The sequence below is a fragment of the Electrophorus electricus genome, chromosome 1 (assembly GCF_041902795.1).
Source record: "Electrophorus electricus isolate QZ-2024a chromosome 1, ASM4190279v1, whole genome shotgun sequence".
NCBI lineage: Eukaryota > Metazoa > Chordata > Actinopteri > Gymnotiformes > Gymnotidae > Electrophorus > Electrophorus electricus.
Genome location: NC_137497.1, coordinates 43879719 through 43903035, shown reverse-complemented (window position 1 = coordinate 43903035; position 23317 = coordinate 43879719). Strand labels below are relative to the sequence as shown.

General features: G+C 44.2%; 2 protein-coding genes across 13 annotated transcripts; both read right to left on the bottom strand.

Annotated features, from left to right (window-relative positions):
• Position 1: 1 nt before the first annotated feature.
• On the bottom strand, positions 2-20208 carry LOC118241462 (lipocalin-like). Of its 12 annotated transcripts, none has more exons than XR_014125540.1 (7): positions 10601-20208; positions 10078-10217; positions 9692-9768; positions 9441-9554; positions 9227-9328; positions 7637-7774; positions 2-6935 (listed from the first exon to the last, which is right to left on the bottom strand). XR_014125540.1 is itself a non-coding variant. In XM_081721468.1 (7 exons), the coding sequence occupies exons 2-7, from the start codon at positions 10691-10693 to the stop codon at positions 7926-7928; spliced, it is 600 nt and encodes a 199-aa protein (XP_081577594.1). In that variant the 5' UTR covers positions 10694-14888; positions 19133-20208; the 3' UTR covers positions 2-7925. The 12 variants fall into 12 exon arrangements, 6 of the variants coding, with proteins under 6 accessions (XP_081577594.1, XP_081577603.1, XP_081577609.1 ...); XR_014125546.1 differs by having other exon boundaries at positions 2-3392; XR_014125551.1 differs by having other exon boundaries at positions 2-3365.
• A 73-nt stretch (positions 20209-20281) lies between these two features.
• LOC113589053 (lipocalin-like) lies at positions 20282-23227 on the bottom strand. Its single transcript, XM_035526478.2, has 6 exons — positions 22118-23227; positions 21585-21724; positions 21195-21271; positions 20944-21057; positions 20727-20828; positions 20282-20616 (listed from the first exon to the last, which is right to left on the bottom strand). The coding sequence occupies exons 1-6, from the start codon at positions 22208-22210 to the stop codon at positions 20600-20602; spliced, it is 543 nt and encodes a 180-aa protein (XP_035382371.1). The 5' UTR covers positions 22211-23227; the 3' UTR covers positions 20282-20599.
• Between the last annotated feature and the right edge of the window lie 90 nt (positions 23228-23317).

Genomic DNA, 23317 nt, shown 5'->3' with positions numbered 1-23317 from the left:
ATGTTTCCCTTTTCTTGTTTGTGAGAAATGACGGCATCTGAAAGTTTTAATGTGATTGCAGTAAGCAGCAGAGGTTTTAGTGTCGGGAGGTGTTTCTGGAGAGTTATGTGAGTTGTAAAGTCTGGAAGGTTGGTGCATCCAATACCATCAAAGGCATGAGATGGTTATTAATCTCTGCATTCAGCTGAAAGACATTAATAAATAGTGCACACTTGCACTCTTTGCTGTGCTTCATCTTTGCGTATGTTTTCAGGTCGGAGGAGTCAGCCGATTTGTAGTCGCAATAGAGGCAGGCATAGGGCTTCTCACACGTGTGAGTCCTCATGTGCTTCTTCAGCTCCGACAGGTGGTGGAAACTGAATTAAAAGACATAAACATCATTATTTATTAAGGAGTTTTGAATGATCAAACATATTTATAATGTCCACACTAGAATCGGTGACTCTGAGCTCTTACTTAAAAAATTGTATAAAATAAACAGCTGGCAGTGATGAGTATGAGCGCACACTTCACAATCTCTGGGATGTAGCAGTACTTCATATTGCCTGTACTATTTCAGTGTTGTTTTCCACACAATGAATATGTTTTCTGTGCTAAACTGGGCTGCTTAGCCATAGTTTGTATTTGACTCCTCTTGGCATTTACATCGGTCCTATCTGGAGGGATGGTCCTATCTGGTGACATGGAGAGGATCCACATCCAAACCGTGTAGACTCTCCACTGGTGTTCCACAAGGCTCAGTATTGGGCCCCCTTCTCTTCTCTTTGTATACTTGTTCTCTTGGTGATGTAATATCTTCTCATGGTTTCTCCTACCACTGCTATGCTGATGACACTCAATTATTTCTTTCTTTTCCACCCTCTTACACACAGGTCTTCAGACGTATCTCGGCATTATACAAACTTATCATTGTCTATTATAGAGCCTCTATGTATTTTGCACTTCTAGGAATCAGCATTGATCCCTGTATTTCAACAGTATTCAAGTTCATTGGTATATTGGACTCTGACCTATTGTACTAGCTAGGATGTATTCCACGAGTAAACAACAAAGCACTTTTGTTAATTGCTCTGGATAAGAGAGTCTGTTAAATGCCGTAAATGTAAATAACACACACACAAATCCTAGTATCTTAAAAGACTTCACACCCAGGTCCAGCGTTTAATGAGCAGGTAATCTGTAAGTGTCCGTTTTGAACAATACAAATAAATATACAAGTACCTTTGCATTATAAATTTCAAGATGAGGACATTCAATCAAAACCAAAAGACAAAACACACAGATTAAAAATTTAGCAGTTTGTTTGCTTATATCTTATAAGCCTTATTTTTATCTTATACCTGCATTTCAGGTGAAGTACAAGCCAACAGAAACGAGAGAGAGAGAGAGAGAGAGAGAGAGAGAGAAAGAAAGGGAGGGGTAAAGGAGATAAGAAGAGGGAGCAGATGACCTCGGGCGACCAGCTCACGGTCAAGCTGACATGTCATGGCTGATAAGCAGAGACCTTGTGTTGGGTGCCTGAAAACAGAAAGGCTCCAGTAACCAACACTCCCCCCTTTGAGTCCAAAGGAATCACATATCAATATGTAGACCTTTCTCATATGCAGGCACCAAGGCAACATTAGCATGATTAATCACGGAGGTAGAGATGTGAGTTATAAAAGAAGACAGCAGTGACAATAAGCAGGGTCCACAAACAAGAATCAACACAATAATCAGGAGTATGGAAAAACATGTTTATGAGCCAAGATCCCCAAGGGCCAACCAGATCAGTTAACCAACTGAACCAAGAATCATCGGCGGGTGGAGGCTCAGCAATAGTGGTCTTCATGTGCGAAATGATGTCAGTAATGTTATATTAACTAGGGATGTCAAAGCAACTCGTTTCATTAATGACCTTGCAGATGCCTTCCTCCTTTGCCAAGAGTAGATCTAGGGTTAGGCAGTTCTGCAAGACAGCGGTACAGATCTTATCTGCCACATCACTGCCAGGGTGTTTTCAGTCCTATTGGCTAAATTAAGTACCTGCCATGCCAAACCATTAATTTTATTAAGGGCTGCAGTAGTTCCTCCTCCCAGGAACAAACTCCAACCCACGTTCGCTCCAGGGTTAGTCCATGGGTTGGCCAGTCCATACCCACCATACCTGTTAGGGGTGCCAGTAATTACAGACCTTTTAGCCCTGTCAGATGTCGACTGCGAGCGTGTATATATGACCAGAGACAGGATAGTTAATGCTGGGGTACAACATCCTTTCCAGGGAAATTTATGATGGGTATGACTAACAATCAAAATGGGTAGGCTGGAGTATGCCATCCTACCACATACCCACATGATATGCAGATGCTCCAGTGCCCATGATTGCAGGGCAAGGAGATGGTGTGCCTGTTATATTATTTATTGTGCATCTGCCCAGTCCCACACCTAATGCCCATACCTCATTTTTACATGGCTTGTGGCCCAAAAATGGACCATCAGGTAAGCCTGCAGAACATAGACAGGTGGTACCCGTCACAGGTAATACTGCTAGGGTCATGTTTCTGAATCTGGGGTAATACTGTTTACTAATGCCAATGTCGCAATCTGTCCTTTGGTCCGGCCATGAACCACCATCCAAGGCCCATGCGGGGAGATGCCCACTGCCTTAGATACATTTAGCATAAACCCTACTCCCATATTGATTTGACAGTCTGATGAATTATGGTTAAGTGCTGTTGCCATAACATCATCTACTGGCACCGGTACCCAGGGTGTATGGAATGCTTCATACACCAGACAGTCCCTCCCTGGCTCCACCTCTGTTGCCGCTACCAGGGAGACCACAGAAGATAAATTACCATTACACTGTTGTTGATGACTCTGAAAGCCCACTATCCCCCCTTTTGTACCTTTCGAGACTGAAAATAATGCCAATATTATCACACGAATGGGGCCCATTATTCCTATAGTAAGGTTTTGCATGCGCTTATCAGAAAAACAAGGAGAGAAAAGACCAAAGAGTCTGCAAAGGATGTTATTAGGCACATATTAGGCACAGGATATCTATCAAGTTATAATACCAGTGCTAAAGTGTATGACATACAGGGCCAAGGAGGACTTCCTTGGTGAGTGGTGCAGCCAAGGGCCAGTCCCTCAGCATGAAATCATATAACAAATTTTGTACTACATGTGAATGTGTTACGGTGCATTTGGCTTGTCGGACGCGTCAGCTACTGATGATTTCTTCAGCCAGCTGGCATGTCTCCAATGTGCTGATCCCGATGTTAGCACAGCGGTTCGGGTCACTGCGATCACAGTTGTTGGGGGTCCGTACACAGCTTCACCAACTTTCCGAGGGTTCAATGATTTGACCAAAACAGTGTCACCTGGAATAAATGGATGAGTAGGCTTGTCTGTGGGAAGAGGGAGAGTGCAAGAGACATTACCATGCACACTGTTCAATTTCTCAATCAACATTTGGGTGTAGTCTGCCAAGATCACAGTCATGTCACCTGAATGAGAAACACCTGGGTTACCTCTGACCCATGGGGTGGTAAATAGTCTACCAAAAATGACCTCAAATGGTAACAATTTGGTGGTGGCACTGGGCGTCATTCTGATCTCACATAACACCGCTGGCAGTACATCTATCCACTTCTTTCCTGTTTCCATCATAGCCTTTGTTAACCTTTCTTTCAAGGTACAAATCATTCTTTTAACAATGCCAGATGACTGAGGAGGATAAGAGATGTGAAACTTCCAGTCAATAGTTAGGTAGGTGCATATTTTCTGAGTTACCTTGGAAATGAAACAGGGTCCCTGATTGAATCTATTACCCGAGGCACACCGTACCTTGGTATTATTAACCACAATGCGGGCGTCTTCCTTAGGACAAGGAAACACCTCAGTCCATTTGGAAAACCTGTCTACAATCACCAGCAAGTACTTCAACTGACCACAAGGTGGCATGTGCGTAAAGTCTATCTGTAGACACTGAACGGGATAATCAGGAGCTGGCAAGGCATCATGTTTGGCTTGTGTTTTCCCCTGGTTGCTTCTAGCGCAGGTTAAACAGCTATCTAGGAGGAGTTTTACGTGTTTCCGGTATACAAAACTGTTTTTGAAATGTTAGCCGTCACCCCCCTTTGTGCGACGTGAAATCCCATGAAACTGATGCACAAGAAATGGCAAAACAGATTTAGGAAGGGCGATACTCCCCTCCGGGTCACAGATCGGATCATCTTTATCAGGCCTACATCCTTGATCAGCCCAGTGAGAGCAGTCCTGTCGTGTACCCTGAGCTTGTAAGAAAGGCAGACCAATATCAGTCGGTACCAAACAGAAAACATGGAGACAGCATCACATGCGGATGATACAGCGTATGGGCATGAGGGGGCATTAACAGCTGCCCAACGTGCAACCTCGTCCGCTAAGGCATTGCCAGAGGCCGTGTCAGATCCAGAGGTCAAGGTGCGGAACCCCCTGGAGTGCCAAATCTTACCGAAGTCATGAGCAACTCCAAACGCATGACGGGAATCAGTACAGATGGTGACAACCTGATCCCGGAATAGATGACAGGCGCTGGTCAATGCCATCAGTTCAGCTACTTGAGCAGACCTGTAAGGGAGAGATTAGCTACGGGAAAATTCAGAGTCAGACGGTTTAAAACATGAGCCATCTACAAAAATGTGATAGCCGCCTTCGAGCAGCATGCTAGAGAGATCAGAGCGCATGCTCGAGGACTCAAGGATTGCCTCCATGCAGTCGTGGGGCACAGAGTCATCAGAATGATCTAGCGATGTCAAAAGTGATCGCAACAGATTAGCAGGTGAACTCAGGGTCGTGCGTGATTTAATGGTTAAATTCTGAGTGGTGCAGAGGATGACCTCATTGCCTGAACGCCACTGTGCCATCATGTGCTGTGTTTGAATGTTATTCATAATGTTAATAACTTGAGGTGAAGTGTGTAGAACCATGGGATGAGACAGTGCCAATTTCTCTGCGTCAGTGACCAGAAGAGCCGAGGCAGCCACGGCGCGTAAGCAGGCCAGGCACGCCTTGAATTACCCAATCAAAAGTTTTGGAAAGGTAGGCCACAGGGCAATAACTGCCACCGTGCTCCTGGGCCAGGACGCCCATGGCTGTGGAGCCATTTTCAGAAACGTAAAGGTGGAAGGCCAGATTATAGTTCGGCAGGCCAAGTGCTGGAGCAGAGCACAAGGCCGATTTCAGAGTCCTAAATGACTGATACATGGGCTCAGTCCAGACCAACGTATCAGGACAGTCTTTTCCACAGCCCTGCCTGAGTACTTTATCATGAAAGGAACAATCTGACACCCATTGACGGCAGTAGTTAACCAGACCCAGGAAACTCAGCATGGCTTGTTTTGTGCTGGGCGGAGGGATGTCACGTATGACTGCCTGATGGTCATCTGAGAGGCGGCGTTCACCAGCGGACAGCAGGAATCCCAGATACGTGACAGATGGCTTGCACCACTGGAGCTTAGATGGTGAAACCTTAAACCCACATGAAGCCAGATGTTTCAGTAGTGAGTGGGACCCCATCACGCAGCACTCCTGACGTTGTTGATAACAACACAGTCCTGATAACACAGTAAATGATAACAACACAGTCCTCTGGAGGGACCCAGGACACCAATGTGTCTCTTACAACAGCGATGAACACAGCCAGGGAGTCCAGGAAGCCCTGGGAGAGATGGCACCACGTGTATTGCCTACCCTGAAACGTAAATGTGAAAAGTGGTTGGCTGTCTGGGTGGACTGGTACAGAGAGCAAATATCCTCAACAGTAAAAAAGTGATGGTGTGCAGGAATAGCAGTTAGAATGGCAGACACATCAGGCACCAGTGGGGTTATGGGAACTACTATGTCATTAATGCGCCTGAGATCTTGTGTAAATCTCTTGTGTAAATCAGGAGATAGCGGATACTGTTTACAGTAAACAGGGGTACCGTGCTTGAGTCGAGCCTTGTAGGGAGGACAATCTATAAACCCCACATTGTTATCATGGGTGGCCCACAGTGATTTAGGGATGTCTTCTAGCTCAGGAAGTACAGAGTGGTCAGCTGTGTTACTAGGCTGACCCAGCACATCTGTAAACATGGAGATATGTGGTCTGGAATGGATCATCATTTTGACCTGCTCAAAAGAGAGGGAGAGAGAGATTCATTTTAAACATTCAATTGTGACCCAACAGGTTAAATGGAGAACCAGAAATAACTACAAACCAATGCATCAAAAAAATTGGGGGGTCATCCGGACTTCTAACGGGCAGAGAGTGCGTTTTGGGACAGTCCACAGGGACCCCTGAAATTCCCACATAAACGGGAAATACATTCTCCGAGTGGAATGTAATCTAAGCAGGAATTTCCTCAGTTCCTGATAAAAGGTGTCAACGTTAGTGTGCTGTGCCCAGTAATAAACACTGGCTCCGTCGCTATTCCAATTTGGGAGGGTGTCGTTGCTAAACGACAGTGACTTAATGCCATTAATCAACTCCTCCTCAGTAAACCTGTGCTTTAAACAACGCATCAGAATGGTCCTGAAATCAGATCGTGTTAATGGAGCATATTTGGTGCATGCCTTTAAAGCATCCACAAATGCATAAACATTAGTTGGATCAGGTCACAAATATTTTGAATATCAGTCATGCTAGGAGGCTTAACTCTACACAGTTTCTCACCCAGCATCATGAATGAAGTAGAAACATTCACGGGGGCTGGAGCCATGCCCTGAAGTCTCACCCTGCTGTAGGGAGGCGAGGTTAGGATGGAGGGTGGTGTGGGCTTGCCGTCCGCTCCTCCTCCAGAAGCCCCCCTCTCAGCTTCCTGATTCAGCTCAGACGTGTCTGTAGCATTTGGCACAGAAACATCTGCCTGAACAGGAGCCTGTCTTATCAGTGCATGCTTCACAAGCGGAGGAGGGGATCCTTTCAGCTGTGTGGCAGGAAAAACAGCTATTTCAGACCCAGGCATCCTATTGGGTTTTACACCATGCGCCTTGTCCCACACCGGCTTGGCCTTACTCCAGTCCTGCCAAGAATTCTTCTGAAAATCCCAGCTATGGTCCCCATATCCCTCATAAACAAACATAGCACTGAGTGCTATAAACTCCCTTTCAAATGAGCCTGTACGTGGATAGTGTCTAAACCCAGCACATTCAGTCTAACCAGCCAGACAATCAATGTACAGATCACAATGTGAGCCCAAACCACACCGAAACGTCCAATTCTTCGGGATTTCCCCCTTTTTGGCTTTTACATAACTAACACCAGAACCCATGGGTCACCCAGTAAAATCATAACCAGTATACAACTATACAAAGAGCTCTCAAATAAGTGCAGAGGAGGGAGGGTTCACCAATAAACAGTAAATTGCGTTTCAATAAGTCTCAGGCCGGATAACAAATCTTTACACAGTGTACAGAAAATTCAGCTCATGCCAATAGATGAGACTTCTTCCACCTTTTCAACAGGCAGGATAACAAGTACAAAATTCAGCATTCAGCTCGTACCAACGGACGAGACTTCTTCCACTTTATTTCAGACAAAAACGCACCTAAACTAAATTGAAACTAAATTTAAGCACAGAGATACTGAGCAGGAAGAAGACACATTAAATACTAGGGTGTCACTTACTTGAGCAGTGTCCTACTTCTGACCCAGACTGTTACAAAAAGGGTTCAAAGTGATCAGTCCTTCAGGTTCGATCTCCTCCAAGTTACCCTCTGCCCTCCGTCTTCTGTAGCTGGATCAATCCGGGGAAGTCAAGAGACACTGACACCAAGGTAGTGAATCAAGAGAGTTCCACTTTATTGAGGAAAGCACAGAGTATATATGTGTCCTATATCTACTATCTAAATCTACAGGATGATGGGGAAGAGTGAGGCACGTTCTAAGGGTCAACGTAGAAAGGAAAGAGACAAGGTTAGTAAAGATTAGATGTTTTCTGCATGAACGAGCCACGAGCTGTTCCCGTGCCCACCATGAGCCACTCCTGTGCTGAGAGAGAGAGAGAGAAAGACAGGGAGAGAGAGAAAGAGAAAGAGAGGGGTAAAGGAGATAAGAAGAGGGAGCGGATGACCTCGGGTGACCAGCTCACGGTCAAGCTGCCATGTCATGGCTGATGGGCAGAGACCTTGCGTTGGGTGCCTGAAGACAGAAAGGCTCCAGCATGTATCACCAGCACGAACACGGGGCACAGTGCAAGAATCAGGCACCTGATGGAAAGTGGGAAAGGCCCTTCATGTCTACATTTAGTCGGCTTGCTGGAGTGGGCTTGAGTTTGTTTTTTTTTCTACTGTTACAAACTCATTGGGAAGGGCTCAGAAATGTAGCTGAGATTAATCAGATTATGAGTTCAAATTTTTATTTGATAACGTTCTCATATAGCATCATGTTTGTGAGAGCCCTACCATTTGATTTTCCCAAAACATGAGCTTTCTTGAGCGACTGCTAGAGGCAAGACCGTTAGACAAGGAAAACAGAAAAACAAGGTCTGAACTGAAACCATCTTGTGATGTTGGTATGCCTGGGGAGATAGAGAAAAGGTGCCTGTGAGCTCTGGAGCGCTGATGGCTTTCCTTGAGGAGTCTGATCTAAATAAAGGCGTCTTAAGTTAGCAGAGGGAAGCTACTTCAACCTGAAAAGTGTTTAACTGCTCAACTGCTTTTTAGCACGTCACAAGCTCAGCCAAAATAGGGTGCATAGAATGATGTTTACTGCAAATGCAAAAGAAAAAATATCTACTCACACAAATTAGGAATTGATCTAAAGCCACAGATCATGTGTTAATGTTTGTTTGTGTTTATTTTGTTTGTTTGTTTTATGAGACATGAATGATGTATGTGCATTTAAATGGTGCTCCTCTGCTCTCGGTTCAGTTGTGTGTGCATTGCTTGTGTTTAATTAATGTGGAGTCACTCAGTGGTGCTAAATCTTTATTTACTGATGACTGATGGTCCTACACATAAGATACAAAAGCTTACTTAAACTTTATCTCCATTGGTCAGATAAACTTAATCATCCTCCTTTGATCATTCTCATTTGATGCATAGAACATATTTCTGAAGATGATTCAAATCAAAGGCATGAGATGGTTATTAATCTCTGCATTCAGCTGAAAGACATTAATAAATAATATTTACATTTGTTACAGCAGAAACAAAATGTTTTTTACTTTGAACAAGCACTTCATACAGTTCAAGGGGAAAGGATTTGAAACATTACCATTTGGGGGCAGGGTGAGGATGTTTTCGGACTCGATGCCGTTGTCCAGGGCGAATTTCTGGAACTTTTCCACCACACCGTTGCTGAGGTGTGGGCTGCGGCCTGCAGTGGCAAACCAGCTACGTCAGAGGCCACTTGAATTCTCTCAGTGAGGTAGCGAATGCAGAAGAAGGTAAACCATGGAGAAGAAATTTAGCTGCCGACGAACTCTTACCACACAGCTTAATGTACGTGGAAGAATGCCCCCCTTTGGTATTGGTCACGTGTATGATGACAAACTCATCAAATTTGGCATCAATTACACACATGTCATTGTTACTTCCCGAGTCTGAGAAGAACAAAAGACAATAAATGTTCTTTCATACTCTGTTTTAAACAATTAAACAACAGAATGTGTGTTTAAGAGAAATAATAGGATATAATATTAGAGGAATAAGTTTGTCAAATTAAATAAACAGGACTTGCGTTTGCTGTGATAAAAAAAACATCCAGAAGTGTCAGTCTTCTTAGCAACGTGGCTCTTTTCCCAGCAGGAACCTTTCCTACTTGAACAAAAAAATGTGTCACCATCAAACGAATTCATTTTAAACTATGATACTGAATTAAATGTGCAAATTTTATATTCTACACTTTTTATTCTACTAGGGACCCATTACAGACAGCTGCAGGATTGCAGAAGAAATCAGAAAATCTTCATTTTCCCAGCCTGGAGAAGGCTTAAGTCTTCAACCAAACCACTGTGCCAATGATGAATCAGCAAGTGAAATGGTTTTTCATGCAGACTTGATTTTAATGTGGTCTTGGCAAACTGGAGCCCAGCCCTGATCTAAGGAATTAGAATGGGTTCCTACTGCAAATAAGTGAAGGTCACGTGAAGATCTCCATCGGCTGTAGACTCTACTTGGACGGTTCCCATCTTCATGTTGGCTTTATGAGTGGTGAACCATTTTGCATTTGAGGCAACACCAATATTGTACCACTTTCCTTTCATCTGCGGAGAGTATTGATTGAGCTTCCAATCCCAAGCGACATACTTTTAGTCAAATACAAACTATGGCTAAGCAGCCCAGCTTAGCAGAGAAAACATCTTCATTGTGTGGAAAACAACTCTGAAATACTACAGGCAATGAGAAGTACTGTTACACCCCAGAGAGTGTGTGAAGTGTGTACTCATACTCATCACTGCCAGCTCAGTTTATTTTACACAATCTTTTAAGTAAGAGCTGAGCGTCACCGATTCTAGTGTGAACATTGTAAATAATATGTTTGATCATACAAAACTCCTTAATAAATAGTGATCTTAAAGTCTTTTAATTCAGTTGCATTACATAATAATCATTTTCACCCAGTCAAAACACCTGTTTACATTCTTACCCCATCCAAACAGAAGTCAGTCATGGGACTAATGTCGGAATACGCCACAGTAGCCCAGAGCAGCACAGTCAGGAACCCCAGCATGGCTGACATGATGGTTACACAGGTGGAGTAGCTCTTCTCTCTCTGAAGTGGGAGGTGTGCATCCTACAGTGGGATGTGTCCAACAGGAGATGCAGACTGGCGTTTTATCCTGTCAGATGGACCTCTCCCTCAGCCCCTCCCACGTCCTCCTTCCATGGTATGAACCCTGGTAGTTCTACAGAACCGCCCAGCATTAGGTGCTCATGTTACTAGAGTAACCCTGGTGTGCTTGTGTCTTCTGTACCACCTCAGGAGAATGAGGTAATTTGTAGAAGCCACTCAGGACTGCATCTTTGTCTTCTGAAGTCTGGACAGACGTAGAGCTGTAACTCCTCTCAGTAGGTCCTGGACATGCTACTAAGCATTTGTACCTGATCCAGTCGTTTTGCATATCACTGCACTGCTGGGTTCCCTTCACTGGCTTTTTGTAGTTTCCCATTCAGCTTTAAAAAAACACCCATCAAGAGAGAGAACACACACACCTCCTTGCACTCCTCTGCACCGGCACCCTTGTGAAGGGTCCAACATCCACTGCCTGTCCACATCCCTGTGCCTCTCAGTGGTAGCTCAGTGGTTAATGTATAGACTTGTAATTGGAAAGTTGCCAGTTCAAGTCCCACCTCTGACAAGTTTACACTGTTGGATGCCTGAGCAAGACCCTTAAACCTCAATTGCTAAAGGTTGTACTCATCCATGATTGTAAGTTACTTTAGATAAAAGTGTCAGCTATGTTATGTAAATGATTATGTGAGAAACAAATGGTTTTCATTTAAATTTCCTACAAGACTAATTTAAATTCTAGTAACACAACCATATGACCAGGTTTCAGCATCTTGTGTGTCTGTCAGCATCCTCTTCTCTGTGGGTCTCTGTCCCTACATATTTTCAAAATTGAGGGATGTTAAATATTTCCGAAGCCAAATGTGAGCGTTTAGGACTGTCACCATCAGTCCCTCCCAGGTTCTGTGTTTTCCCTGTCTTGTTCTTTAGCTCCATTCCATAGTTTCGTTTTCTCCTTCCCTCGTTTGATTTTCCACACCTGTCCCTCGTTTCTAGTATTAAGTTCATGTATTTAAACCCTGTTGTGTGCCTTGGTCGGGGATGTTCACTGAATTTGTGAATGTGTTTCATTGTGGTTGTTTCTGGAATCTGTGTTCCAAAGCCTCCATTTTTGTCTTGTTTAGCCCCGAGTGTTTTCCTAGCCTTAGTTATAGCCTGCTTTCCGTTAGCCTTCGTGTCTTTTTGTTTGTTAGTCATGTATCTACATACTCTCCGTGTCGGCTCTTTGACCCTGCACTGCCTTAATGACTGATTCTGGATTTGCCCCAATTAAATCTCGCTCTTCTCCGCACATACGTCCGCCTCCTTACTGCTCAACCTTACAAGGACCTTGTGTAACCAACTGGTTTTACTTCATGCTTAAGAGTCCTCTGGTCATACAACAGGACAAGTCATAAAGGTCATAAAGGTCATAAAGCTCACCTACAGATGTAGCAGTGCTATCACTCTTCCCTAGCATGGCCCAGCCTGTGCAGTGAGTTTCATAAATGCTTAGGCAGTGAAACTCTTGTTTCTGTTGGCTTGTACTTCACCTGAAATGCAGGTATAAGATAAAAATAAGGCTTATAAGATATAAGCAAACAAACTGCTAAATTTTTAATCTGCCTGTTTTGTCTTTTGGTTTTGATTGAATATCCTCATCTTGAAATTTATAATGCAAAGGTACTTGTATATTTATTTGTATTGTTTAAAACTGACACTTACAGATTACCTGCTCATTAAACGCTGGACCTGGGTGTGAAATCTTTTAAGATACTAGGATTTGTGTGTGTGTTATTTACATTTACATTTACGGCATTTAACAGACTCTCTTATCCAGAGCGATTAACAAAAGTGCTTTGTTGTTTACTCGTGGAATACATCCTAGCTAGTACAATAGGTCAGAGTCCAATATACGAATGAACTTGAATACTGTTGAAATACAGGGATCAATGCTGATTCCTAGAAGTGCAAAATACATAGAGGCTCTATAATAGACAATGATAAGTTTGTATAATGCCGAGATACATCTGAAGACCTGCGTGTCAGAGGGTGGAAAAGAAAGCAATAATTGAGATTAGATGTTTTCTGAATGAACGAGCCATGAGCTGTTCCCGTGCCCGCCATGAGCCACTCTTGTGCTTAGAGAGAGAGAGAGAGAGAGAGGGAGAGAGAGAGAGAGAAAGGGAGGGGTAAAGGAGATAAGAAGAGGGAGCAGATGACCTCGGGCGACCAGCTCACTGTCAAGCTGACATGTCATGGCTGATAAGCAGAGACCTTGTGTTGGGTGCCTGAAAACAGAAAGGCTCCAGTAGCCAACACTCCCCCCTTTGAGTCCAAAGGAATCACATATCAATATGTAGACCTTTCTCATATGCAGGCACCAAGGCAACATTAGCATGATTAATCACGGAGGTAGAGATGTGAGTTATAAAAGAAGACAGCAGTGACAATAAGCAGGGTCCACAAACAAGAATCAACACAATAATCAGGAGTATGGGAAAACATGTTTATGAGCCAAGATCCCCAAGGGCCAACCAGATCAGTTAACCAACTGAACCAAGAATCATCGGCGGGTGGAGGCTCAGCAATAGTGGTCTTCATGTGCGAAATGATGTCAGTAATGTTATATTAACTAGGGATGTCAAAGCAACTTGTTTCATTAATGACCTTGCAGATGCCTTCCTCCTTTGCCAAGAGTAGATCTAGGGTTAGGCAGTTCTGCAAGACAGCGGTACAGATCTTATCTGCCACATCACTGCCAGGGTGTTTTCAGTCCTATTGGCTAAATTAAGTACCTGCCATGCCAAACCATTAATTTTATTAAGGGCTGCAGTAGTTCCTCCTCCCAGGAACAAACTCCAACCCACGTTCGCTCCAGGGTTAGTCCATGGGTTGGCCAGTACATACCCACCATACCTGTTAGGGGTGCCAGTAATTACAGACCTTTTAGCCCTGTCAGATGTCGACTGCGAGCGTGTATATATGACCAGAGACAGGATAGTTAATGCTGGGGTACAACATCCTTTCCAGGGAAATTTATGATGGGTATGACTAACAATCAAAATGGGTAGGCTGGAGTATGCCATCCTACCACATACCCACATGATATGCAGATGCTCCAGTGCCCATGATTGCAGGGCAAGGAGATGGTGTGCCTGTTATATTATTTATTGTGCATCTGCCCAGTCCCACACCTAATGCCCATACCTCATTTTTACATGGCTTGTGGCCCAAAAATGGACCATCAGGTAAGCCTGCAGAACATAGACAGGTGGTACCCGTCACAGGTAATACTGCTAGGGTCATGTTTCTGAATCTGGGGTAATACTGTTTACTAATGCCAATGTCGCAATCTGTCCTTTGGTCCAGCCATGAACCACCATCCAAGGCCCATGCGGGGAGATGCCCACTGCCTTAGATACATTTAGCATAAACCCTACTCCCATATTGATTTGACAGTCTGATGAATTATGGTTAAGTGCTGTTGCCATAACATCATCTACTGGCACCGGTACCCAGGGTGTATGGAATGCTTCATACACCAGACAGTCCCTCCCTGGCTCCACCTCTGTTGCCGCTACCAGGGAGACCACAGAAGATAAATTACCATTACACTGTTGTTGATGACTCTGAAAGCCCACTATCCCCCCTTTTGTACCTTTCGAGACTGAAAATAATGCCAATATTATCACACGAATGGGGCCCATTATTCCTATAGTAAGGTTTTGCATGCGCTTATCAGAAAAACAAGGAGAGAAAAGACCAAAGAGTCTGCAAAGGATGTTATTAGGCACATATTAGGCACAGGATATCTATCAAGTTATAATACCAGTGCTAAAGTGTATGACATACAGGGCCAAGGAGGACTTCCTTGGTGAGTGGTGCAGCCAAGGGCCAGTCCCTCAGCATGAAATCATATAACAAATTTTGTACTACATGTGAATGTGTTACGGTGCATTTGGCTTGTCGGACGCGTCAGCTACTGATGATTTCTTCAGCCAGCTGGCATGTCTCCAATGTGCTGATCCCGATGTTAGCACAGCGGTTCGGGTCACTGCGATCACAGTTGTTGGGGGTCCGTACACAGCTTCACCAACTTTCCGAGGGTTCAATGATTTGACCAAAACAGTGTCACCTGGAATAAATGGATGAGTAGGCTTGTCTGTGGGAAGAGGGAGAGTGCAAGAGACATTACCATGCACACTGTTCAATTTCTCAATCAACATTTGGGTGTAGTCTGCCAAGATCACAGTCATGTCACCTGAATGAGAAACACCTGGGTTACCTCTGACCCATGGGGTGGTAAATAGTCTACCAAAAATGACCTCAAATGGTAACAATTTGGTGGTGGCACTGGGCGTCATTCTGATCTCACATAACACCGCTGGCAGTACATCTATCCACTTCTTTCCTGTTTCCATCATAGCCTTTGTTAACCTTTCTTTCAAGGTACAAATCATTCTTTTAACAATGCCAGATGACTGAGGAGGATAAGAGATGTGAAACTTCCAGTCAATAGTTAGGTAGGTGCATATTTTCTGAGTTACCTTGGAAATGAAACAGGGTCCCTGATTGAATCTATTACCCGAGGCACACCGTACCTTGGTATTATTAACCACAATGCGGGCGTCTTCCTTAGGACAAGGAAACACCTCAGTCCATTTGGAAAACCTGTCTACAATCACCAGCAAGTACTTCAACTGACCACAAGGTGGCATGTGCGTAAAGTCTATCTGTAGACACTGAACGGGATAATCAGGAGCTGGCAAGGCATCATGTTTGGCTTGTGTTTTCCCCTGGTTGCTTCTAGCGCAGGTTAAACAGCTATCTAGGAGGAGTTTTACGTGTTTCCGGTATACAAAACTGTTTTTGAAATGTTAGCCGTCACCCCCCTTTGTGCGACGTGAAATCCCATGAAACTGATGCACAAGAAATGGCAAAACAGATTTAGGAAGGGCGATACTCCCCTCCGGGTCACAGATCGGATCATCTTTATCAGGCCTACATCCTTGATCAGCCCAGTGAGAGCAGTCCTGTCGTGTACCCTGAGCTTGTAAGAAAGGCAGACCAATATCAGTCGGTACCAAACAGAAAACATGGAGACAGCATCACATGCGGATGATACAGCGTATGGGCATGAGGGGGCATTAACAGCTGCCCAACGTGCAACCTCGTCCGCTAAGGCATTGCCAGAGGCCGTGTCAGATCCAGAGGTCAAGGTGCGGAACCCCCTGGAGTGCCAAATCTTACCGAAGTCATGAGCAACTCCAAACGCATGACGGGAATCAGTACAGATGGTGACAACCTGATCCCGGAATAGATGACAGGCGCTGGTCAATGCCATCAGTTCAGCTACTTGAGCAGACCTGTAAGGGAGAGATTAGCTACGGGAAAATTCAGAGTCAGACGGTTTAAAACATGAGCCATCTACAAAAATGTGATAGCCGCCTTCGAGCAGCATGCTAGAGAGATCAGAGCGCATGCTCGAGGACTCAAGGATTGCCTCCATGCAGTCGTGGGGCACAGAGTCATCAGAATGATCTAGCGATGTCAAAAGTGATCGCAACAGATTAGCAGGTGAACTCAGGGTCGTGCGTGATTTAATGGTTAAATTCTGAGTGGTGCAGAGGATGACCTCATTGCCTGAACGCCACTGTGCCATCATGTGCTGTGTTTGAATGTTATTCATAATGTTAATAACTTGAGGTGAAGTGTGTAGAACCATGGGATGAGACAGTGCCAATTTCTCTGCGTCAGTGACCAGAAGAGCCGAGGCAGCCACGGCGCGTAAGCAGGCCAGGCACGCCTTGAATTACCCAATCAAAAGTTTTGGAAAGGTAGGCCACAGGGCAATAACTGCCACCGTGCTCCTGGGCCAGGACGCCCATGGCTGTGGAGCCATTTTCAGAAACGTAAAGGTGGAAGGCCAGATTATAGTTCGGCAGGCCAAGTGCTGGAGCAGAGCACAAGGCCGATTTCAGAGTCCTAAATGACTGATACATGGGCTCAGTCCAGACCAACGTATCAGGACAGTCTTTTCCACAGCCCTGCCTGAGTACTTTATCATGAAAGGAACAATCTGACACCCATTGACGGCAGTAGTTAACCAGACCCAGGAAACTCAGCATGGCTTGTTTTGTGCTGGGCGGAGGGATGTCACGTATGACTGCCTGATGGTCATCTGAGAGGCGGCGTTCACCAGCGGACAGCAGGAATCCCAGATACGTGACAGATGGCTTGCACCACTGGAGCTTAGATGGTGAAACCTTAAACCCACATGAAGCCAGATGTTTCAGTAGTGAGTGGGACCCCATCACGCAGCACTCCTGACGTTGTTGATAACAACACAGTCCTGATAACACAGTAAATGATAACAACACAGTCCTCTGGAGGGACCCAGGACACCAATGTGTCTCTTACAACAGCGATGAACACAGCCAGGGAGTCCAGGAAGCCCTGGGAGAGATGGCACCACGTGTATTGCCTACCCTGAAACGTAAATGTGAAAAGTGGTTGGCTGTCTGGGTGGACTGGTACAGAGAGCAAATATCCTCAACAGTAAAAAAGTGATGGTGTGCAGGAATAGCAGTTAGAATGGCAGACACATCAGGCACCAGTGGGGTTATGGGAACTACTATGTCATTAATGCGCCTGAGATCTTGTGTAAATCTCTTGTGTAAATCAGGAGATAGCGGATACTGTTTACAGTAAACAGGGGTACCGTGCTTGAGTCGAGCCTTGTAGGGAGGACAATCTATAAACCCCACATTGTTATCATGGGTGGCCCACAGTGATTTAGGGATGTCTTCTAGCTCAGGAAGTACAGAGTGGTCAGCTGTGTTACTAGGCTGACCCAGCACATCTGTAAACATGGAGATATGTGGTCTGGAATGGATCATCATTTTGACCTGCTCAAAAGAGAGGGAGAGAGAGATTCATTTTAAACATTCAATTGTGACCCAACAGGTTAAATGGAGAACCAGAAATAACTACAAACCAATGCATCAAAAAAATTGGGGGGTCATCCGGACTTCTAACGGGCAGAGAGTGCGTTTTGGGACAGTCCACAGGGACCCCTGAAATTCCCACATAAACGGGAAATACATTCTCCGAGTGGAATGTAGTCTAAGCAGGAATTTCCTCAGTTCCTGATAAAAGGTGTCAACGTTAGTGTGCTGTGCCCAGTAATAAACACTGGCTCCGTCGCTATTCCAATTTGGGAGGGTGCCGTTGCTAAACGACAGTGACTTAATGCCATTAATCAACTCCTCCTCAGTAAACCTGTGCTTTAAACAACGCATCAGAATGGTCCTGAAATCAGATCGTGTTAATGGAGCATATTTGGTGCATGCCTTTAAAGCATCCACAAATGCATGAACATTAGTTGGATCAGGTCACAAATATTTTGAATATCAGTCATGCTAGGAGGCTTAACTCTACACAGTTTCTCACCCAGCATCATGAATGAAGTAGAAACATTCACGGGGGCTGGAGCCATGCCCTGAAGTCTCACCCTGCTGTAGGGAGGCGAGGTTAGGATGGAGGGTGGTGTGGGCTTGCCGTCCGCTCCTCCTCCAGAAGCCCCCCTCTCAGCTTCCTGATTCAGCTCAGACGTGTCTGTAGCATTTGGCACAGAAACATCTGCCTGAACAGGAGCCTGTCTTATCAGTGCATGCTTCACAAGCGGAGGAGGGGATCCTTTCAGCTGTGTGGCAGGAAAAACAGCTATTTCAGACCCAGGCATCCTATTGGGTTTTACACCATGCGCCTTGTCCCACACCGGCTTGGCCTTACTCCAGTCCTGCCAAGAATTCTTCTGAAAATCCCAGCTATGGTCCCCATATCCCTCATAAACAAACATAGCACTGAGTGCTGTAAACTCCCTTTCAAATGAGCCTGTACGTGGATAGTGTCTAAACCCAGCACATTCAGTCTAACCAGCCAGACAATCAATGTACAGATCACAATGTGAGCCCAAACCACACCGAAACGTCCAATTCTTCGGGATTTCCCCCTTTTTGGCTTTTACATAACTAACACCAGAACCCATGGGTCACCCAGTAAAATCATAACCAGTATACAACTATACAAAGAGCTCTCAAATAAGTGCAGAGGAGGGAGGGTTCACCAATAAACAGTAAATTGCGTTTCAATAAGTCTCAGGCAGGATAACAAATCTTTACACAGTGTACAGAAAATTCAGCTCATGCCAATAGATGAGACTTCTTCCACCTTTTCAACAGGCAGGATAACAAGTACAAAATTCAGCATTCAGCTCGTACCAACGGACGAGACTTCTTCCACTTTATTTCAGACAAAAACGCACCTAAACTAAATTGAAACTAAATTTAAGCACAGAGATACTGAGCAGGAAGAAGACACATTAAATACTAGGGTGTCACTTACTTGAGCAGTGTCCTACTTCTGACCCAGACTGTTACAAAAAGGGTTCAAAGTGATCAGTCCTTCAGGTTCGATCTCCTCCAAGTTACCCTCTGCCCTCCGTCTTCTGTAGCTGGATCAATCCGGGGAAGTCAAGAGACACTGACACCAAGGTAGTGAATCAAGAGAGTTCCACTTTATTGAGGAAAGCACAGAGTATATATGTGTCCTATATCTACTATCTAAATCTACAGGATGATGGGGAAGAGTGAGGCACGTTCTAAGGGTCAACGTAGAAAGGAAAGAGACAAGGTTAGTAAAGATTAGATGTTTTCTGCATGAACGAGCCACGAGCTGTTCCCGTGCCCACCATGAGCCACTCCTGTGCTGAGAGAGAGAGAGAGAGAGAGAGAGAGAGAAAGAAAGAGAGGGGTAAAGGAGATAAGAAGAGGGAGCAGATGACCTCGGGCGACCAGCTCACGGTCAAGCTGCCATGTCATGGCTGATGGGCAGAGACCTTGCGTTGGGTGCCTGAAGACAGAAAGGCTCCAGCATGTATCACCCAGCACGAACACGGGGCACAGTGCAAGAATCAGGCACCTGATGGAAAGTGGGAAAGGCCCTTCATGTCTACATTTAGTCGGCTTGCTGGAGTGGGCTTGAGTTTTTTTTTTTTCTACTGTTACAAACTCATTGGGAAGGGCTCAGAAATGTAGCTGAGATTAATCAGATTATGAGTTCAAATTTTTATTTGATAACGTTCTCATATAGCATCATGTTTGTGAGAGCCCTACCATTTGATTTTCCCAAAACATGAGCTTTCTTGAGCGACTGCTAGAGGCAAGACCGTTAGACAAGGAAAACAGAAAAACAAGGTCTGAACTGAAACCATCTTGTGATGTTGGTATGCCTGGGGAGATAGAGAAAGGGTGCCTGTGAGCTCTGGAGTGCTGATGGCTTTCCTTGAGGAGTCTGATCTAAATAAAGGCGTCTTAAGTTAGCAGACGGAAGCTACTTCAACCTGAAAAGTGTTTAACTGCTCAACTGCTTTTTAGCACGTCACAAGCTCAGCCAAAATAGGGTGCATAGAATGATGTTTACTGCAAATGCAAAAGAAAAAATATCTACTCACACAAATTAGGAATTGATCTAAAGCCACAGATCATGTGTTAATGTTTGTTTGTGTTTATTTTGTTTGTTTTATGAGACATGAATGATGTATGTGCATTTAAATGGTGCTCCTCTGCTCTCGGTTCAGTTGTGTGTGCATTGCTTGTGTTCAATTAATGTGGAGTCACTCAGTGGTGCTAAATCTTTATTTACTGATGACTGATGGTCCTACACATAAGATACAAAAGCTTACTTAAACTTTATCTGCATTGGTCAGATAAACTTAATCATCCTCCTTTGATCATCCTCCTTTGATCATTCTCATTTGATGCATAGAACATATTTCTGAAGATGATTCAAATCAAAGGCATGAGATGGTTATTAATCTCCGCATTCAGCTGAAAGACATTAATAAATAATATTTACATTTGTTACAGCAGAAACAAAATGTTTTTTACTTTGAACAAGCACTTCATACAGTTCAAGGGGAAAGGATTTGAAACATTACCATTTGGGGGCAGGGTGAGGATGTTTTCGGACTCGATGCCGTTGTCCAGGGCGAATTTCTGGAACTTTTCCACCACACCGTTGCTGAGGTGTGGGCTGCGGCCTGCAGTGGCAAACCAGCTACGTCAGAGGCCACTTGAATTCTCTCAATGAGGTAGCGAATGCAGAAGAAGGTAAACCATGGAGAAGAAGAAATTTAGCTGGCGACAAACTCTTACCACACAGCTTAATGTACGTGGAAGAATGCCCCACTTCGGTATTGGTCACGTGTATGATGACAAACTCATCAAATTTTGCATCAATTACACACATGTCATTGTTACTTCCCGAGTCTGAGAAGAACAAAAGACAATAAATGTTCTTTCATACTCTGTTTTAAACAATTAAACAAGAAAATGTGTGTTTAAGAGAAATAATAGGATATAATATTAGAGGAATAAGTTTGTCAAATTAAATAAACAGGACTTGCGTTTGCTGTGATAAAAAAAACATCCAGAAGTGTCAGTCTTCTTAGCAACGTGGCTCTTTTCCCAGCAGGAACCTTTACTACTTGGACAAAAAAATGTGTCACCATCAAACTTATTCATTTTAAACTATGATACTGAATTAAATGTGCAAATTTTATATTCTAATCTTTTTATTCAACTAGAGATCCATTACAGACAGCTGCAGGATTGCAGAAGAAATCAGAAAATCTAGGTTCATTTTCCCAGCCTGGAGAAGGTTTAAGTTTTGAACCAAACCACTGTGCCAATGATGAATCAGCAAGTGAAATGGTTTTTCATGCAGACTTCATTTTAACATGGTCTTGGCAAACTGGAGCCCAGCCCTGATCTAAGGAATTAGAATGGTTTCCTACTGCAGATAAGTGAAGGTCACGTGAAGATCTCCATCAGCTGTAGGCTCTACTTGGAGGGTTCCCATCTTCATGTTGGCTTTATGAGTGGTGAACCATTTTGCATTTGAGGCAACACCAATACTGTACCACTTTCCTTTCATCTGCGGAGAGGATTGATTGAGTTTCCAAACCCAAGCGGCATACTTTTAGTCAAATACAAACTATGGCTAAGCAGCCCAGCTTAGCAGAGAAAACATCTTCATTGTGTGGCAAACAACTCTGAAATACTACAGGCAATGAGAAATACTGTTAAATACTGTTACATCCCAGAGAGTGTGTGAAGTGTGTGCTCATACTCATCACTGCCAGCTCAGTTTATTTTACACAATCTTTTAAGTAAGAGCTGAGCATCACCAATTCTAATGTGGACATTGTAAATAATATGTTTGATCATACAAAACTCCTTAATAAATAGTGATCTTAAAGTCTTTTAATTCAGTTGCATTACATAATAATCATTTTCACCCAGTCAAAAGACCTGTTTACATTCTTACCCCATCCAAACTGAAGTCAGTCATGGGACTAATGTCGGAATACGCCACAGTAGCCCAGAGCAGCACAGTCAGGAATCCCAGCATGGCTGACATGATGGTTACACAGGTGGAGTAGCTCTTCTCTCTCTGAAGTGGGAGGTGTGGATCCTACAGTGGGATGTGTTCAACAGGAGATGCAGACTGGCGTTTTATCCTGTCAGATGGACCTCTCCCTCAGCCCCTCCCACATCCTCCTTCCATGGTATGAACCCTGGTAGTTCTACAGAACCGCCCAGCATTAGGTGCTCATGTTACTAGAGTAACCCTGGTGTGCTTGTGTCTTCTGTACCACCTCAGGAGAATGAGGTAATTTGTAGAAGCCACTCAGGACTGCATCTTTGTCTTCTGAAGTCTGGACAGACGTAGAGCTGTAACTCCTCTCAGTAGGTCCTGGACATGCTACTAAGCATTTGTACCTGATCCAGTCGTTTTGCATATCACTGCACTGCTGGGTTCCCTTCACTGGCTTTTTGTAGTTTCCCATTCAGCTTTAAAAAAACACCCATCAAGAGAGAGAACACACACACCTCCTTGCACTCCTCTGCACCGGCACCCTCGTGAAGGGTCCAACATCCACTGCCTGTCCACACAGATGTGCCTCGTCTTCATTCGTAGAATGAAGCCCTGGCTCTTTAAGAAGCAACCGACCTATCCCTTACAAGTGCTTAATTTTAATATACACATGAAAAACAATGTGATGTTTGTTATATGTATTTTAATATACACATGAATAAATGTGTTTGTTGTGTGTATGTTGCTGCACAGACTCTTCATCTGTGACAGGACTCTTGCTTGACTTGAGCCTAGTTGTACTAGCATAAAAAATAAGTTTAAATAACAACAAAGCACTTCTATAAGTCAATGCAAATGTCCTGACAATCATGAGTCCTGGAGATTTTGCAGAACTGCTAGTGTATCAAACGTTTGATCCTTTGGGACATTTGCCTCCTTTCAGCTGTTTGGCATCTGACGGAACTGAGGAAGAGGTCATCAGGCAAGCTGGGCTGTGTTACAACATGTAAACACACCCATACACACACATAAACAGATACACACACACACATTTTTTGTGTTTTGTAACCAGCCTTCACATTAGGAGTTGATGAACACTTAAACTTTCAGGTTCAGTGTAAATAAAACATTATGATACTCATTACTCAA

Excerpts from the sequence above, each read along its gene's own strand:
- LOC118241462 (XM_081721468.1), bottom strand. The coding sequence starts at position 10,693 with ATGTCAGCCATGCTGGGGTTCCTGACTGTGCTGCTCTGGGCTACTGTG. Across the intron at positions 10,218-10,600 it reads CTGACTTCTGTTTGGATGGG|ATGAAAGGAAAGTGGTACAA; the intron begins GTAAGAATGTAA and ends TACTCTCCGCAG. Across the intron at positions 9,555-9,691 it reads TTTTTTTTATCACAGCAAAC|ACTCGGGAAGTAACAATGAC; the intron begins GCAAGTCCTGTT and ends TGTTCTTCTCAG.
- LOC113589053 (XM_035526478.2), bottom strand. The coding sequence starts at position 22,210 with ATGTCAGCCATGCTGGGATTCCTGACTGTGCTGCTCTGGGCTACTGTG. Across the intron at positions 21,725-22,117 it reads CTGACTTCAGTTTGGATGGG|ATGAAAGGAAAGTGGTACAG; the intron begins GTAAGAATGTAA and ends TCCTCTCCGCAG. Across the intron at positions 21,272-21,584 it reads GTGACCTTCACTTATCTGCA|TAAAGGTTCCTGCTGGGAAA; the intron begins GTAGGAAACCAT and ends TTGTCCAAGTAG.